The 20,087-nt window shown below is 35.0% G+C and overlaps 1 protein-coding gene across 1 annotated transcript; it reads left to right on the top strand.

The window, feature by feature from the left end:
* The first annotated feature begins 4,891 nt into the window (after nt 1-4,891).
* Nucleotides 4,892-5,873, top strand: LOC101438284 (olfactory receptor 5V1-like). The gene has a single exon (XM_004459458.3). It carries the CDS (start codon nt 4,893-4,895, stop codon nt 5,871-5,873), a length of 981 nt encoding a protein of 326 aa, XP_004459515.1. The 5' UTR covers nt 4,892.
* The last annotated feature ends 14,214 nt before the right edge of the window (nt 5,874-20,087 follow it).

The following is a 20,087-nucleotide window of genomic DNA, read 5'->3' as shown; positions in this document are numbered from 1 at the left end:
GTTAATATTTGAAATTATGTTGTAGAACTACTTACACTTCCGTCTTAAACACACTAGAACATATCTGATGTGATCAGGACATTCCCCAACAAAATCATAACATCCTTTTCAGAGCCAAGGAAGAATGTCAACCTTAATCTAATTGTATTCCAGTTGTTATATGTACACATATATACATGATTACATATCATATCATATCAATACCTGTCTACATATTATAAAATATGAGAAATGATTAATAAACTTAATTAATAAATTATAATTTTTCTAACCAAAGGAGAATTGTCATAAGACTGAAGAATATGATTCTTTATTAACTAATATCATGATCTAAACAAAATATATTTAAATAAAAATAAAAAGCAAGCAGCAAATAATATGTAAGAAAGGAAAATAAAAATAATATATTCACATACACACATACGTGCACATGTATCCACACTCATACATACACTTTTAATAATATATGTAATGAGATTCACTTATACAATGTTTCAAAATCCAAAAGATATTAGGTTGGTTGGGTGTAGGGTAGGAGGGGTAAGAATGGCAGTGAAAATTTTGAAATATATTTATCATTTCATTGAAATGAAAATATATTTATCATTATGTTTCATATCTCTTTAAAAATAAATTATATTTAAATGAATAAAAAAACAAGTGCTAAAGTAGAATGCAAAGAGGAAAAGTTACATAACTGTACATCAGACTCCTATTGTCATGAAGAAAATAAAAAAGAATTAATTTCCACACCTTATGAACATGGTATGCTAAGGATTTAAATTTAGTGACAAATATACTAAATAAAAAGTGGCCTGCAAAGTAATTTGGAACTATTTTTTCAGGGATAGTAGCAACAGTGCAGTAAATACAAAACTAAGGAACTTTTAGTATAGACTATGAACAACGATAAATTGTAGTGAAATCTTTGGGAACCAGGATTTTTTCTATGGGAAATAAGAATTATAAAAATAGAATGGGGATGTATGGAAGTGTACTTTGAGGTATTTTATTGATGCTTCACTGGAATTAGAAGAATTAAAATATATATTGGAATGTGCGTGATTGTAATAAAAACCAATCAATTTATAATGTTTTATAAGGTTTTTGGTAATCAATGTACTGCTGGAAAATCTAGTTAAGAATTACATGTTATAATAAGATCAAAATCAGACTATCTGGACATAAAGGATTGTAAACACCATTTTTCATGTGCATGGTATGTAGTGTCAACAACATAAAAAAGTATAATAATATATTAAAAATAGTGGTAAAATTTATAATTAAATTTAAATATATATTTAAATTGCAAATTTATAGAAAGTTGATTGTATAATCATATTTTACTGCAGTTTTTTTTTTCTGGTTAGAGAAAAAAATGTACTAATACAATCAATTCATTGTTTACTTTTGTCTGGCCAAATAATGCCTGGGAAAACTTTTCTTGTATCATACTCTGGAACATGAAAAGAAAACTGATACTCTGGTACAATTAATATTTCTTTTTCAACATATTAGGTTGATCAGTTATAAAATACAAGCCCATTATTAGGTTGGTAATGATGTTTTTTTCCAAGAAGAGAAACATATTCCCACTAGAGTCCTTACAGTTGCTTTTCCAAAGGGGAAAGTGGGAATGATATAAATTACAGTACAAATTCCAATATGAACTCTCTAACATTGTTGTTGCCTGGATCATTTTACTTTCTTCGTGTTGAAACCTCATATTGGTAATGAAATCTCTGAAATGGAAGAGGCAAGAAAATACTTTGCTAAATTCTGGATTTTCTAAGATAAAAGAAAAAATTAGATGATTGTAAAGATGTTAATATGGTGTGAAAATTTACACATTTAAGGAACTTGTTGCAACCAAATATTAATTAGGTAAGGCAATGTGTATATTTTTAAATATTAGTTTGGTTAGCTAAATAAATGCAGATAAATTGTTTTAAGTTAAAAGATATGCATATGCATACACAGATCTCCAATGTCCTTGCATATAAATTTCAGCCGTACCTATAGCATGTTTGTGAACCTAGTACCAAGTTTTATATCTCCTAGATAATCATGTCTATGAGCCCAATTAGTCAAGAAGGATGTCACAAAGCAGGGGGAGTGATTATACCCTAGAAGGACTTTTATGATTCTTCTACTTTTTCGGCTATCAGTTACGTTAAAAAGGAAGGTGAAAGAACTCTTCTTTAGCTATATTTCTTAAAGACAATTTAATAACCAATTTACCAATAAATTTTAACCATACTTCCTTGATATTCTCTGAATTACCTTAATATCTAGCATCTAACAGTAATTTTGCATAATGAACTCATTTTCTTTTTCTCTTTTAATGGAAACCTGAAATAACTATTTGCAACAGTGAGAATCTTCATATATGGTAAATTTGTCTTTGACCATCTGTAAATATGTAAGTCAGAGAAAAAAACAAAAAGTTAATTATTGGTTAATTTCCAATTAAGTCTAGTCCTAGCCACAGGCCCCTAGCTCTGGATCCTCTGAAATGGTTGGCTGTTTGTGATTATGAAAAGAGCTGACTTCAACATATATAATTCATGAATTCGCTTGCTAATCTTAATACCAAGGAACCCCGCAGAGCAGATGGAGATTACACTGCAGGAGGGTTTTTCTAATTCTAGAGCATCTTAGCTATTGATCCATTCTCTTAATAAAGAAGGTTATAAAAAGTGTTCCTCAGCAATATATAATTCTAAAAATATCTGGGAGCACATGTGGCTCCAGTGGTCCTGGGACTGATTCCCGGTGCCTCCTAAACCAAGCAAACAACAAGCAAAACAAACAAAAAAACCTCCTCAGGAAAGCTGATGTGGCTCAGTGTTTGAGCACTGGCTTGCCACATGAGGTCCCATGTTCAATCCCTGGCCCCCAGTACTTACAAAAAAAAAAATCACTTTTATTTTCTAAATATAAGGGCAAAGTCTGGGATTTAATTATATTTGCATCAACATGAACATTTACTAGCATATATCCCATCCCACATGAACAAATTCTGCATTTTATATGCCAATACCAAAAATTTGGCTTGGGAAACATAGACATTCAAGGGCAAAATTTAGGGAAATTCCTTGTCATTTCTTCACAATACATGTTGGTCATGTAGCCTCAGTAGTTCCCATGTATATGCTTTTAACAGGAATTTTTTTACTTATTTCTGATAATCCTTGTTTAGAAGAAATAAGTAAATTTTAAAAGTGTGGCTAAAAAGTTAAATGAGCATTTAGTTTAAAATGTAATATTTACTTTTTCAAAATGTTAATGTCTTTAACTGTAAACTTCCTTTAATTTCCCATATACACTATTATTTTTCAATGTATTATTATTATGTGATATTAAATACAATGTAGATTCTTGAACATTTGAGAACTTGATAGCAAACACTGCAGATATTTTTTGTCCTGGTATTTTCTTTATTCACTCATTTTAACAAACTTCAGTTCATTGAATAATGTTATCTAAGCATTATGTGCTCAGCTGCATAATATTCTTTCAAAAGTTTCATTATTTACGGAGCAACACTGGAAAGAGTTTGTTTTATCTCTAGTAGGACACAGAGATGTTGCTGCTTAAAGAAAGGAAATAATAGACATAGTAATAGTGATTTTAAGGTAAGAATAATGTGATTAATCTCAGCAATTCTTATTTAAATCTTTCTGGGAAAAAATTAAAACATGGCAGAAAATAACGATTCCATTTGTTTGAAGAAATTGTTATTTATACTTTGCATTATTTATGCTACACATTTTATCTGAGCCAAAAATCATTGAAAATTAGTACCAGGTAAAAGAAATGAGGGGCAAGAGTTAGCATAGAGGAACCATAGGGTTATTTGGGCATTTTATTTTCTAAATGTATTTTCTGTTTGGATTTTCCAGCCTGCAGGTGTGATGTTTTTGAAAAGAGAATATATTCGTTTTTAAAGTATCTGAAAAAATTCTACATAATAATCAATTTTCCTGCACTCACTGAAATTAATTATTATTGTAAATAATCATTAACTTTATGACAACTGAGCTCTCTGGTATGCAGAAACATATTTAGACTAGAAAACAAGGATAAATGAAAACAATGAAACCTAGCATACACAAATTTTAAATAAAATATACTCAAATACTGAAATTTTATTGGGAAAGGGCTTTGAATGCATACATGAAATGCGTCTGTTTCTTTTTGGGTTCATATTCAGACACTTCCAAGTAAATTTCATTTCTATTATATAGGTTTAATTTAATTTGTATTAAGTTTATATTTTGAGAATGTAATGTAATTCTTCATTTTCAAATGATTATGATTTTGAAATTATAGAACTATTGACATATATATTCCTTTCCAACAGAAACATTTTGTCAAACCAGGTAACAGAATTCATTCATATTTCACTGAAAAATAATATATTAATCTTTCACTTTGTGCTTGCTATTTCCCACCATCATTAAGATTTACATTCAAGAATAATATACATTTTCTCTCTTAATAGAACTTAATGTTTAAACAATGCATAAAACTATAATCAATGAGATAATATAAGGCAAAAATGGAAAGTTCGTAAGCAGATGTAGAGGTTGTACCATCAACTTTCACTGAAATGTGAAAACAAAGGCTCTTGGAAGAATCAACAGGAATTTCATCTTCTTGTTAAAGAACGGAGCTGACTTTCTATACATATCATAAATGATGAGCTATTTTTATCAGTATTTCTAATAATTTGAGATCTGTAAATGAAATAGAGCTAACACAATTCATCCTCAGCCATGGTCAAACTATTTTGCATGTGCTGATCATCACTAGGCTCCTAGATTTTTTACCCTAACCTTTGTATGTTTGTTTCATTTGCTCTAGAAAGATCTGTGTGGAGAGAAGAGATGGACATCAACAATCTCACCACCCTGGAGGAGTTTTTCCTCTTAGGGCTCTCTGATCTCGCCGGGGTGCGCTATCCTCTCTTTCTAGTTTTGGCTGTCATCTACCAGGTCACTTTGTTGGGAAACTGCACCATTCTCCTGGCCATTGTGACTGAGAAAAAGCTGCACACACCCATGTATTACTTCTTGGCAAATCTGTCCCTCTTAGACATATTCTGTCCATCAGCTATTATTCCCAAGATGCTTGAGAATTTCTTGACTGAGAAACAAAGCATTTCCTTTGTTGGGTGTGCTTTGCAGCTTTATTTTCTGGTGGCCCTGGCGGGGACAGAAGCCTTCCTACTTTCCCTCATGGCTTATGACCGGTACGTGGCCATATGTTTCCCCCTTCGTTACACCCTCATCGTGACCACGGTGCGCTGTGCCCAGCTGGCGGCTGGAACCTGGGCAGCAGGGTTTCTAAATTCCCTCCTGCACACCGTGTTCACCTTCCGCCTGTCTTTCTGTAAATCCCATCAGGTTAACCACTACTATTGTGACATCCCGCCAGTGGTGGCGCTGTCCTGCTCCTCCACGTATTTGGCAAAGATGCTTGTTTTATTGCTAGGAGGGATCTTGGGGATCAGTGCCTTTCTGATCACCCTTATCTCTTATATCTACATCATATCCACCACCCTAAAGATCCAGTCAGCCGAAGGGAAGCGCAAAGCCTTCTCCACATGTGCTTCTCACCTCCTTGTGGTCTGTCTGTTTTATGGCACAACCCTATTTACTTATATGCGTCCCTCCTCCAGTCAACACTCACCAGCTAGAGACAGACTCATCTCTATGCTGTATGCGATCATCACCCCAATGATAAACCCCATAATCTACAGCTTGAGAAACACAGAGGTTAAAGGAGCACTCAAAAAGTTTTGTGTTATGGCAAACGTAATAGTCACAAAAAACCTATCTAGCACTCCACTTAGGTTGAAACCATAGGAAGAACTGGAAGAATTGATTTCTAAGAATGTCTACAGCTAGATATGTATGGATATAATAAGCACACATATAGGTACACATATGCACACAGGCACATACACACACTTATTGTTATGTCCATGCATTTATTACAGCTACCTCTGTCCATTGGGAAAATTTAAAAATAAATCAAACAAATATAGTGTTTCTGAGAGCAAAACAGAGAACTGTTAATAGCAGTGGTAGAAGTGGTATAAATGGACCTGTCTTAGGTAAATACAGTGTAGGTGGTCACCTTACCCATGTCCATATTGGCAGCCACCAGCAAACCTTATCTTGATCTATGTCTATGTGTCTATGTCTATCTATATCTGTATCATCTATCTATATCTATTTTATCTAAAGGTACCATCTATATCATTTTTATTTTTATATTTTTACATCTACATCTGTTTTTATTGATGTGTATATCTATATAAAACCATCTGTAGATATTCCTTTCTTTACCTTAATTGCCTCCCTTCTTATATGCTTTGTTAACATTATCATCTCACGTTTCCTCCTCTTTAACTTTGATTTCCATTTACTCTACATTTCTTCATGTCATCCCTTTTCATGTGACCATTTTCATTTCCACTTGTTCCTTTAATTAGATAATTTGCATATCTGTACCTGTGAACTTAGTTATCTATTTTGAGAATATTATTATTTTAATGTAAGCATGTTCAAAACAGAAAGTATCATCCTCTACTGCATGCAAATGTGCATAAAACTTCTTATAGATTTCCCTATATTTTTTAATAATACTATCATTGTTTCCTAGCTACCCAGTTTAAAATTGCCAAAATTAGGCTCTTCTTTTTCATCAAGCTTACCACTTGCATTCATTGTGAATAGAGACTTGTCATTTCTGACTTTGTTACTCTCCATTTTCTCTAGATTTTCTCATTCTGTCACCTTATTAATTAAAACCTTCCTATTGACCACTGCATATGTTATACAGAATTTCAAATCAGCAATAATGTTTAATCTTTTCCACAGAATACCTCAACTCTGCATTCCTGTTACTTCCCAAAAAATGTCCCCAGGCCAGTGATCACATTTAATTGTGTTCTGCTGTAAAAGGTAATATACACCTATTTTGTATTTCTTCATTATTTACACTCTAGCATTCAGTATCTTCTCTCTTCCTGTTATCCACCTTCTGCCATTCTTTATGAATAAATGCAGTGATCCCATCAATAGTAAGAATGCTTATATTACTAATAGGCTCATTGTTCTTTATTCACCTGGATTGACATTGATCTTTCAGTCACCTTCAAGCTTTATCAAATAATAGCATTTTCATATGGAGCAGTGCCTCAAAATCTAGAAGGTATAAGCAATTTGATATGCCAAAATATGGGCTCATGTAGATTTTCCAAAATTGGCAATGTCCCAGTATGTGTATTCTATAACTTTCCATTGTTATTCATAGAAATAATTGCTAAAATAACAGTTACTTAAATTTATGTAGAGTGGATAAATCCATACACACTTGAAGAGGAAATAAAGTAAAAAGCATATATATTTGCTATTTGTCTTGCTTTATGTCTTCATTTCTGTACAGCATAATTTATACCTGAAATGAAAGAATCAAGTAAAATTCCAATTTTATGAAATCATCATGGAATTTGTTAAAAGAAATACATAAAATGAAGTTGTGGCATTTTAATATCGTTTATTAATTCCAAAAAGAGATATTGATCATGTTTGTAAACTAGTCTGTTCCTCTGGGCATGATACACCTTTGATTGTATTAAATTTAGAGGTTTCACTTTTACTTTACTAAATCAAGATTAGGACTTTGATTTAACCATGTCATTAGAGTGTGGCTCAGCATTGAGTCCCACCCCCCTTGGTGGGCTGATAAAACAGACTATCACATGGAAGTCGATACACAAGAAAGCACAGACAAAGACAGGAGAGAAAAAGACAGAGGAGAGAAATTAGTTTTGATTCTGGACCCCAGGAGAGAGATGAGTTATTCAGTTGATAGTTTACAGCTGAACTTGTGAAGAAAACAGAGCAGCTGAACCTGGGAAAGAAATGAGACCCAGGAAGAGAGACAGGCCCTCCATCCTACAGCTGATCTCAGAAGAGGCTGGGCCCACAAAGCCTGTAAGAGAAAGAGGAAGGCTGAACCCTTGCAGACATCACCTGCCATCTTGCATCAACATGTGGCAACAGACTATGGGTTAGGAAGAACCTCTTACGATACCTTGGGTTGAACTCTTTAGGGCTTTGTAACTGTAAGATCCTACCCAAAATAAATACCCTTTATAAATGCCAACAGATTTCTGGTGCTTTGTATCAGCACCCCTTTGGCTGACTAATACATAAGTAAAATCTTAAAAATCACCCAATTTTTAAATTCAGATTCTTAAAATGTAGGCTGATCAGAACTTGCACCAAATGGAACTGAGAGCATTCTTGCAATGGGGAGCTGTTCATCTCTTTGTAGATAACCTGAGCTGTATGTGTCCTGAGCTGTGCATGTGGGACAGTGAGAGAAGCAGCTCTGCCCTTGGTAACCATGGCAACAACTCCAGTCCCAGAAAAAAAACAATTTAGCAATGCAAACTCTATAGCCTTTAAATATTCAGGGAAAATGCAAACCAAATGTGCTAAAAGCTTACCTAGAATGTATGAAGTCCTACCTAGAATGTATGAAGTCAATGCTAAAAGCTTACCTAGGATGTGGGAGATATGTGTTAATTCAAACTTACAGAGCACTGAAACAAAACACTATTTAACTCTTTCTCTGTATAAAAGGAACTAAAAAATCTTGTTCATGGCTTGGATATTGAAGGAGAACTTCAGAGCCCAGCTGGCTGTAAATAAATTCCTTTTTCCTTCCCAAAATTATTACTGAGTCCTGGTCTTTTCATACACAAAAAATTGAAACTCTCTAGATGTCTACAACATCTGGGGACTCATCCGGGATTGGCCAGAGAAGTTAGCATTTCGCTACCCCTTCCAGATCCCCAAGAAAGCTGGGATGACTCAGGTGAACCCCAAATTTGGGTGCCCTGACTACTAGGCTAAAAAGATGTGGGCTGTGCTGGAATCCTCCTGATGAAAATTGAGGGCAATGGAAGGTCTGAAAATAAAAAGAATTCTGGAAATGAAAAAGACTCCAAACATGGGAAAAGGTAAGTCTCACTGGGGAGCATAAGGCCAGGAAAAACCCTACCATTAATTGCTAGGAAGGGGGGCCCAATCACCTCCCAGGAGACCCCATTACCTCCAGAAATTTGAGGGGAAGCCATCTCCTCCAGGTCTGAAAGAAAGAGAAAAAAAAGGGAAATATCCTGGTGTTTGGGTTTGTTTAACTGCATGTTAGCATCTGGTTCTGGTCTACTCTCCACTGAGGTATTGAAGCCTTGATTATAATTAAAAAAAAGGATGTTTATAGGTTTGAGTCCTAACATCCTGGAAATTGGTCTGGATTTTGAAAAACTTGGTTACAGGAAAATGAATTGGCTTTCTAGTGACACTTGGTCTGGGTGTAAAGTTAAAAACTGAAAAAGTCTAGCCAGGATCTTTTATTATGGTGCTGAATTGCAGATGAATTCACTTTGTAAGCAGCAAGTGTAAGCAGGAGATCCTGTTCAGATGTTAATATTAAGTGTTCTCTCTTTCTAAAGTTTGTAATGGCTGCGGGGACAGCTGTGCTGAAAAAATATATAAAAATTGTAAGTCAGGTTCAAAAGTTTTGTACTTCTGTCTGTGTCTGCTAAATGCTGGTGTTAAATTGTGTAATTATGTAAAGTGGTGAATTTTGTTAAGCTGGAACCCTCCCTTGCCATTGGCAAAGAGTGAGATGATTATAGCTCATAAAGCAAAACCACAGAATCTAAATATGTATGTGTGCTCTGCTGTCTTGCCTCTCTGGGTCTGACCCTTTTACCGGGGCTTGGGGCCATCCATATCAGTGCTGTACACCCAAGTTTATCAAAACTGGCCCCAGTCAGGGTGGCTGGTGAAATCAGTAACTTAAATCATAGCCCCACCAGGGTGGAGGGTCCCCAGGAAAGGCACCGAATTTGAAAATTTCTTTCAAGCCATTTTAGCAGTCTGAAACTTGCTACCATCACCTTCTCTCTCCTCCTCCCTTTAGAAGAATGCATAGCAAAAGTGGAGAGCCTAGAAAAGGGGGAAGGTGAAGGGGATGCAGAGCAGGATCAGAATAAATGCAATAAAATTGCTTCCTTAAAGCATCAAAGGCCAAAATAAATTTGCATAATTAACTTCTGCCTGGGTTCTGCTTTTATGAATCTCTCTTTGTAAGTCTATGTAAAAATGCTTTGAAATGTTTTAAAGCTGTAAACTGGTAAAATACCTTAGTCTAAAGGAAGGAGGCTATTGCTTGAAAGCAATAACTCTCTAATCACTTGATAGCCCTTTTAATGGTCTAACTGGGAACAGTCAGAAGTAAGGGTCATAAAAACTCCAGGAAAAAAAAACCAAACAGATAAATCTGAAAACCCAGAGACCTCATGTCATGTGTCCTTAAAAATTAGAAAAATAAACCTCAAACTTCTCAGTTTAAGCTCAATTGTGCCTATAAAAGACGTAAATAATAAAATAAAACCTCATGTGCCATCAACTAGGGTCAGGGAGTTCCTTAAAATGCTAAGATATGGAATTCTTCTGTTTTAATCTGTGCTTAACTTTGTGTTCAACTTAAAAATCTGTGTATGGATTTTGTCAGTTTGCTTGCAGCTAAGAAATCATGGTAAAAGGTAACTTAAAATAAATCTTTAATTGCCAATACTGTCTTGCTGGTGAATTAAATGCATAACCTGCAAATGGAATTTGTTCAGTTACTAGAAAAAACAGGAAAACTTCACAGGGTTGTTACTAATAAGATTCTTATAACTTAATAAAGGTATCCAATTCATCTTAAAGTAAAACATACTAAAAACTGTAACTAAAAATTAAAATCATTATATAAGTACCTTTAAGTATATATATATATATACACACACACAAATTTATGACTAACACTATTACAATGGAGTAAATGTGGCCTAGATTTTGACTATTGTAATGGTGATATTAAATTGATTTACCTCTGTTTATGGCTACTTTGGGTTTATCTAATGCTTACTGTGATGGTGGTGGTTATTACTTAAACTTATTTTATAGTTATTTTATAACTAATTTCACCCCTGGTCTTCAACTATTGTGATGGCAATTTTAAACTGCAATAGCATTTTCCTTAGCTTATGGTTCCACTCCTTAGCAATTCAACTTAATAATTAACTTTAAAAACTTATAGTTAAATTAGAAGGAAAGCAGTTTATGCGTGTCACTTTTATGCCATTCTAGATATTTTTGGTCTTCTTATTTCCTCTTTACCCTTTTAAAGGAAAAACTTTTTTCCTTGACCTTTAAAATAATATAAATTAATTCTGATTGACCATTTCCACAAGAAATCAGAAATAAATAACTGTTGCCAGGTTTTCCAAGAGTAAACACTACTCTTCTCAGTGTACCAGGCCTTGCTAAGCAACCCCCGCCCTCCGTTGTTCAGGCTGTCTCAAAGAAAAAAAAGTGAGTAAAAGCTACCTGGTTTCTTTCCAGTCCAAACAAAACAAATGCTTGCCAGGTTCCTTTCAAACAGCAATGTAACCAGTAAGGGAACTATATTCTTAATTAACCAGCAAAAAAAAAAAAAAGGATCTTAAATAACTAAATGGTGTTTCTGTATCAAACTATTCATGTCTGCCTATTTGCTCAATTTCTTAAAGTTAAATATGCAGTTATATAAGTAACATATATATTTCTAAACCCAAATTAAACTAAATGGGATAAAAAGTCATGTAAAATCTAAATATACAGAACTTGCTTTATATTCCAAAGCCTAAAAGTTAGTATGCTTCTAAAATTATTCACAGTTTTAAAATTATCAAAAACAAAAAGTTTTAAGTTCCTGTAAAAAGGAAAACAATATTCTTTGTCTAATCAATAACAATTTCAACTTGTTTAGCTTAAATATTATCTCTTGGGTTTATAAAATACCAGGTTAATAAGTTAACATTGTATGTGTTAAATCTTTAAAATAATGGGAACTATAAGCTCATGATTAATGAAATTAAATTAAATGTAAAACTTCTGTCTCTTAAATGCATGGGGTGGATTCCATTGGTTGCTAATTGTACCGTGGAGTAAATTTGCCAGTCTATATTTATGGTCAATTGTAAAAAGTTTGGAAAAACATCTTCCAAATGAAAGCATTTAAATGGTTCTAGTTCTAGAAGCCATTGTTAACTAAAAACTTGGATTAGTATTGATGGCAAAAAGTAACTTTGTGATAATGAAACCTGTCTAAAAATCACCGCAAGTTACATATTTAAGTAAATGGTAGTGAGACTACAACCGATCAATATGTTGGTAAAATTTCTACATTCCACTTTAAATGGTAAAATATTGATTCTAAAATGACTGTGAAAATTAAAGTATATAGTTGTGGCAAAAAAAAAATGTCTAAAAGAGATCCACCATAATTTTTTAAAATTTTTAAATAGTTTATTGAGGTATATCACTCATGCATAAATATTCATAAACAATAAGTGTATACTAATAGTTGTGAACTTACAAAATAAACATATATAACATCATACAGAACTCTCATACCTCACTCTACCACCAATAACTTGCATTACTGTTAAACATTTTTAACTAATGGTTAAAGAGCATTGGCAAAATATTACCACTAACCAAAGTATTTTTCTCCCAACCCACCCTATTATTACTTTTATCATTTATATATGAACATACATAAACAATAAGTGTATAGTAAAAGTTGTGGACTTACAAAGCAAAAATGCATAATATCATACAGGGGTCCCCTATATCAACACTCCACGAACACCTTGCATTGTCCTGAAATATTCGTTACAAATTATGAAAGAATATTGTCAAAATATTACTACTAATTATAATACTTATCTTGCATTTGGTGTATTTTTCACCAACCCACCCTATTATTATTTTTTAAATATATTTTTATGACAGAAGTTATAAAATGATCATGTACATGTGCAGAATTTCCAAACAACACCCCTCTATCAACACATCATACTGTGGGATCCACCATAAATTTTATGTTCTAATGTACAGAACATGGTAATGTGAGTGATCACTCCTATGTTTACACTATATACAATACAGCTGACCTTAAAATAGGAATACCATCCAGAATTATCCACTGGCTGCAATCTAATGGCGTAGGCCCTCAAAATCAGAGAGCTTTCTGTGGTTGGTGGCCAAAGGTGAAGTCAGAAATATATGCTATATGAGAAAGACTCAACACAGTGATGCTGGCTTCGAAGATATATGTGACTGCCTGAGAAAAAAATGCAGGTGACTTTAAAGAGCCAAGTGAGGCCTAATTGAGAACCTGCAAGGAAACAGCCACAACCATCTCTGAAAGGAGCTTGGTTCAGACAAAACCTTGAATGAAGTTGAAAGCAGATTTTTTCAAAGAATTTCCAGCAAGAAACAATACTGAAGACTCCTTGATTTTGGCCTTCTGTGATTATAAGCAGAAAATTCAGGAACATTGTACATTGACTTTTGACCCTGAAACCTGACAACTGTGTGATAATTTGTTTTGGCTTAAATCACAAAGTTTGTGATAGTTTTGGCATAGCAATAGAAATAGATGCAATAGTTATGCCTAGAAAAACATGTAAAATTATACATAAACTTATGCAAAATTGTTTTTAAATAGAAAAAGGAAGTTGTAATACTAAAAGAGCTTCAAATATGCCAAACAAAACAAAACAAAATAAAACAAAAGGAAACATGATTTTAAAAAAATCATTCCAGGACTAATTTATTTTTAAACTATTACTTATTTTATACACTGCAATTTAGTTTAATTTTTTTTTTTTTTGTAAAATTTTTATTCCCTACCTGCCCCATCCAAGATGACTCCCTTGTCTGTCTGCTCATCTTCTTTGGGAGGCACTGGGAACTGAACCTAGGACCTCCCATGTGGGAGGTGATTGCCCAATTGTTTAAGCCACTTCTGCTCCCCCAAAATTAATTTAAATGCACATAGTATATTTAGACTAATTAAACATAATTATTATAATAACCAACTTAAGAAATGACAAACTGAAAATACTGTCTATGGAAACATATTTGAAATATAATGGTATATGTAAATTAAAATGAAAAAGGAATAAAAAGAAACATACTATACAAATATTATGAAAAAGAATAGTTGCATGGCTGTACTAATATCAGGCAAAATAAATGTTGGAAAAAAAGACAGCATAGCAAAGTGAGATTATATAATTATGAAAAAGTTAATCATGAAGGCATAACAATCTTTGTATAATACATATATTTGGAAGGCTTCAGAGTAGATAAAGTAAAAAACTGACAGACCTCAAATGCAAAAAATACAAAATCTATGATGATTCTTGGGGATTTTAACACTTTTCTCTTAATAATCAATGGGATCAGTATACTAAAACCCAGTAACCATATAGAAGAACCAAACTGCACCATTAACATTAAAGGACCATTTCATATAAAAACCACATAATAATTTTTAAGTGAAAATGGAACATTTATAACTGCTGACAACCTTTACTTGCTAGTAAAGGTTACTTTACCTTGGTTCTATTCCTTTACATGATATTACAGTAGTTTATACTTTTCATTATAATGGCTACTTTAGCTTATTTCCATTTTTTTTACTCATACTGTAGTTGTGAACTTCTGTTAAATGAGTGATTTCCTATAAAAGCCCTTATCTCTTTAGACTCTGGAAGACAGATTTGAGCTGGGGATTTCTGACTTTTTAAAAAAATTTTACTTATTCATTTAAAAAAATATATTACATTTAAAAAATATGAGGTCCCCATTCACCCCCACCGCCCCCACCCCACCACTCCCCCCACAGTAACACTCTCCCCCATCATCATGACACATCCATTGCATCTGGTGAGTACATCTCTGGGCATCGTTGCACCCCACGTCCCGTGTTCCACACCATAGCCCACACTCTCCCACGTTCCATCCAGTGGGACAGGGGAGGACATACAATGTCTGGTAATTGTCCCTGCAGCACCACCCAGGACAGCTCCAAGTCCCAAAAATGTCTCCACATCTCATCTCTTCCTCCCATTCCCCACACCCAGCAGCCACCATGGCCACTTTCTCCACATCAATGCCACATTTTCTTCGATTACTAATCACAATAGTTCATGAACAGAATATCAGTAAGTCCACTCTAGTCCTCCATCCTGTGGACCTTGGAATGGTTGTGTCCACTCCACATCTATATCAAGAGGGGGCTTAGATTCCACATGGATGCTGGATGCAATCCTCCTGCTTTCAGTTGTAGGCACTCTTGGCTCCATGGTGTGGTGGTTGACCTTCTTCAACTCCATGTTAGCTGGGTGGGGTAAGTACTTTGGGTACTACTGATATCCTATTGATATTAAGTCTTCTAATATATGAGTAGAGAATATCCATTTATTAAGGTTTAATTTCTTTCAGTAATGTTTTATATTTTTCTATAGAAAATTTCTTTGTATCCTTGGATATATTTATTCCTAGATATTTTATTCTTCTTGATTTAATTTTCATGTAGTTCATTGCTGGTGTATAGAAATATGACTGATTTTTATGTGTTCATGTTATAGCCTGGTAGTTTGTTGAATTTGTTTAAGAGCTATAATAGCTTTCTTATAGATTATTTGGTATTTTTTACCTGTAGAATCATGTCATCTGTAAATAGATATCCAATTTGGACAGTTTTAAATTTCAGTTTCCTTTGTAGTTGATCTGGCTAGCACATTTGACACAATGTTGAATAACAGTGGTGGTACACTGCATTCTTTTCTATACCTGATCTTGGTAAGAAAGGTATCATTTCTTCACCATTGTGAATCATGTTAGCTGTGAGTTTTTCATAGATGCTTTTTGTCTCTTAAGGAAACACCTTTCTAATCCTAGTTTTATGAGTGTTTTTTAAAATTCCACTGGATTTTATCAAAGGTCTTTTCTGCATCAATTGAGATATCTTTTTTTATTATTTCATATAATTAATGTGGAATAATTAATTCCTTCTGTAGAACCTCCCTTGCATTCCTGGGATAAATCTCACCTAATCATGATTCAGTTGGCCTTCTTTTTTTTTTTGAAGATCTTTGCATCTAAATTCCCAAGGAATTTTGGTCTGTAATTTTTTCCCCTGTGATACCTCTACCAAGCTTTGGTATTAGAGTAATGCTGACCTCATAGAATGAATTTTGATTTTTTTCTCTCTTCTTCAAGTTTTGGAAATTCATGGACTTTAGTCATCAGTGACTAAATTTATGGACTTTAGTCATTAGTGAAGGTCTTGCATGGATGGCTGATTATATCTACAATCAACTAAGGAAATTGTCTTCAGTAATAAGTGATGTCTTATCCAATCAGTAGAAGGTCTTAAAAGAAGAGCTTTCAGGATTCAGAGAGAAAATTCCAATTTCTACTTCTGATTACCTGTTTCTCCTGTGGAACTCAATGAGGACCTTCATGGGAGCCCCTGGCTTGCAGCCTGCCCTATAAAATTTGGACTTGTGCATCCCCACAGTTGTATGAGGCAATTTATAAAAGATCTCTTACTATTTAAAGATATCTCCTATAGGTTCTGTCTTCCTTGAGAACCTTAATACACTGTGAAATTGTTCATATTATCATTATCCTTTTTTAATCCTTTTTCTTTCTGTAAAGCCTATAGTAAGGAACAACTTTTCATTTCTGGCTTTTATTATTTGCATCCTTTCTCATTTTTTTCTCTGTTAGTCTATCTTAATATTTGTGGATTTTAATGGTCTATTCAAAGAAACAACTTTTTGGTTTTCACTCTGATGTGAGTGTCTTCATGTCCTACCAATAGCTCTACTCCATCCATAGCCTCAAGACAGTGTGAGTTCCAAAACTTTCAGGATGCCTTTTGTTTGAGGCTTTATTATGGCAGTTTGAGAAGTCTGCCTGAGGCCTGCATATATGTAACCTCTGAAATGACTTTCCAACTCATTTTGAAATCTCTTAGCCATAAACGACTGTGTTTTATTTAATATTTCCCCTTTTTGGTCAAGGTATTTTTCCCAAATGCATCAGTGATTAATGCTTGGTAATATTCTCTCCATGCTAGGGACACTTATCCCTGGGAACCATGAAACATGTTGGGGGAAAAACATTGGGTTTATTTGCAGATATTGTTTAGAGGGAGACAACAATTGAGTAACAAGGAAGTTGTTAGTAATCATTATTAGCTCTAATTTCATTATTGCAGGAATAAAGATCATAAGTGCTTTAAGATCTAGGGCTTGGCATATTGGCCTGGTACCTTAGTAGACAGGGCTTATGTTTTCCAGAGGTTTTGGTCATTTTTTTTTTTTTGGGTGAAAATGGCAGGGTGGACCTCCCAGGTAGAAAGTTTAAAATTTTGCTAGCTAATTTGCCTCTACCCAGAAAACATACCTATGCAGCAATAACAGATTTATATCAAATTGAAGTAAGTATTAAATGCATTTTCCACATATACCACCTGTATTAGCCAAAAGGGTGCTGATGCAAAGTACCAGAACTCTGTTGGCTTTTATAAAGGGTATATGTTTGGGGCAAAAGCTTACAATTACAAGGCCCTAAATAGTCCAACTCTAGGTTGCTTTCTAATCAGTCTGTTGCAAGATGGCAGGCCATTTCTGTCTGGTCTCTCAGGCCTTGTCCCTCTTAAGGTTCTGTGGTCCCAGCTTTTTCTGATCTCAGCTGTAGGTTGGCATAAGGCTTGTTTCTCAGGACTTGCTATATCAGCCTAGCATAGAGCTCATTTCCTTGCAGGCCTTATAGCTGCTCAGATGCTCTCTTCTCTTCAGTTGCTCTATTCTCTTCAGCTGCAAAATATCAGACAAAGGGCTCATCTCTAGCCAGGGCTCCAGGATCAACATGGACAAAGTTCTACCCTCTTCCATGTTTGTGGAGCACTCTCTCTTCCTGTGTGTCTTCTTGACGGAGTGTCCATATTTATAGGCCTAAGAGGGCAGGGTCAACCTTGAGTTATACCCTACTGACATGGTCAAATGAAAGCCCTAATCTTAATAGGTAATTTAATCAAGACATGCCAGCTGAATCTAATGCATTCAAAGGGTATCAGAGGAACAGACCAGTTTACAAACCATCTTTTTCTTTTGGAGATTTTAAAATAATATCACACTGCCACACCACTCTACTATCAATACCCTGTACTCGTGATGCAACTTTATTATAGCTCCTTAAAGAACTTTCTTATGTTTGTATTATTAACCACAATCCTCAGCCACCCCAGAGTTTACTGTGTCATATAGTTCACTGTTTTATCTTCTAACTTTCCTTCTAGCAACATATATGGCCTCAAACTTGCCCTTTCAACCCTACTTACGCACACACATATACTTAAGTGCTGTAAATTACAACCACATAATTGCTCCATTATCACCTCCATCCATTTCCTAATGACTACAATCCACCTAAATTTACATTCAGAGCAGAGTAAGAATTGGCTCACCCTTCTCTTCTCCCATTCTCTCTCCTGGTAACCTATTTTCCCTTCTATACCTCCATAGGTCTGCACTATATGAAGTTCATATTAGTGAGGCCATTCAATATTTGTCCTATTGTGTTCAGCTCAGTTCATTCAACATAATGTCCTCAAGGTTTATCCATGTTGTCACATGTATCAGTACTTCAGGAGTCTTAAATTTTTTAAACAGTTTAGAAACTTCCTCTGGTGCCCTAGGCTGTACTGGCACAATATGCTCGCCCCCTTTATTTTCCTTGCCCAGTAGTCCCATCCTTAGCTGTCTTTCATCAGATTAGAACCTCTATAGCCCATTAGCATGGGATGAATAGTGATAACTGCAGAGAAAGCAGTAAGAGCAAAATAAGGAGACAGACAGCAGACTCTGCAGCACTGCTGATATGCAGTGTGCCATTGTGCTTCCCATGGAGGATGCCCCTCACACTAGGGGTGAGTTTCAGACCTGGATGCAAGGTCCATAGACACAGCGGTCGGGGCCTCCCACAGCAGTCTCCCAGCTGCTGTGATCCAGGCACCAGGAGACCTAATCCTCACCCCTTTGACCCATGAGTGTTTGGTGGTAGTGGCCTCACTTTCCAGTCACAGCTCAGGCTTGGACCCCTCTCTCCCACTTTGCAAGTTCATACAGTGACAACTACAAGATGACTTATTATGTAGCCATTGTTGCTCAGTGTCTGTCTCACCTGAACCAGATGTGACTGTTTGGGGTAATGCTAGAAACCACAGGGTTTCCCCCATTGCCATAGTAGGGGTGACCTTCTATGGATTCTGGGGAAGTCTCTAATCTATGGAACCACAAATTTGGTGTCAGAAACTTATGGAACATCCAGCAGAGGCAGCAGGCAGTGGCACTAATATAGCCTGTGCATAAATTGAAACTTATTCTATATCCAAGTATGCCTGGTTCCTGGAAAGCCAATTAAGTGATATAAGCTCTATAGACTTTGGATATTCAGGGAAGATTCAAACTAAATGTGTTAATTCAAACTTACATGGAATGTGTGGGGTATGTGTTACTTCAAGCTTACCTAGAGGATATGTGTTAATTCAAGGCCTATCTGGTACTCTGATAAAACTGTTGAAACTCTAAGAAACTAACAAATAAAAAGGTCTTTTTGCATATAAGCACCATTTGACTCCCCACTCCTATATCCTCTGTATAAAAGGGACCCAAAAATCCTATTTGGGGCTTGGTTTTTTATTAGGACAGGAGTCAGCCTAGCCCAGCCAGCTGTTAATAAATCTTCCTTCTCAGACTCTCATGTCCTGGCCTTCAATACCATGTACACCCAACTTCTGTCTGCTACAGCAGCACAAAGCAGCACAGCTGTGTGACAGCAAGGCATGGGCCCTTCCCAGATAAGATTATTGATCTGAGAAAGCCAGTTAGTAAGCCAAGAGCAGCCCAAAGGACTTATGCTTCAGCACATCGTGCTTGCTACACCACTTGTTTCAAATTGGTTAAAATGGATTTTAAACTGAGATCCTGGTGGATGGAAGTCAGGTACAACAAAAAGGGAAACTGAGGTCAAAATGCATAAGAAAAGATCTTCTGTTACTCAGAGGTCCCAGAGAGTAAGGAGACAGAGTGGTTAGCG

This window comes from Dasypus novemcinctus, chromosome 11 (genome assembly GCF_030445035.2).
Source record: "Dasypus novemcinctus isolate mDasNov1 chromosome 11, mDasNov1.1.hap2, whole genome shotgun sequence".
In the NCBI taxonomy this organism is placed as follows: domain Eukaryota; kingdom Metazoa; phylum Chordata; class Mammalia; order Cingulata; family Dasypodidae; genus Dasypus; species Dasypus novemcinctus.
The sequence above is the reverse complement of the archived record's forward strand: the minus strand, read 5'-3'. Positions and strand labels throughout refer to the sequence as shown.

What these genes read in the sequence shown, in the direction of transcription:
- LOC101438284 (XM_004459458.3), top strand. Translation starts at nt 4,893, where the DNA reads ATGGACATCAACAATCTCACCACCCTGGAGGAGTTTTTCCTCTTAGGG.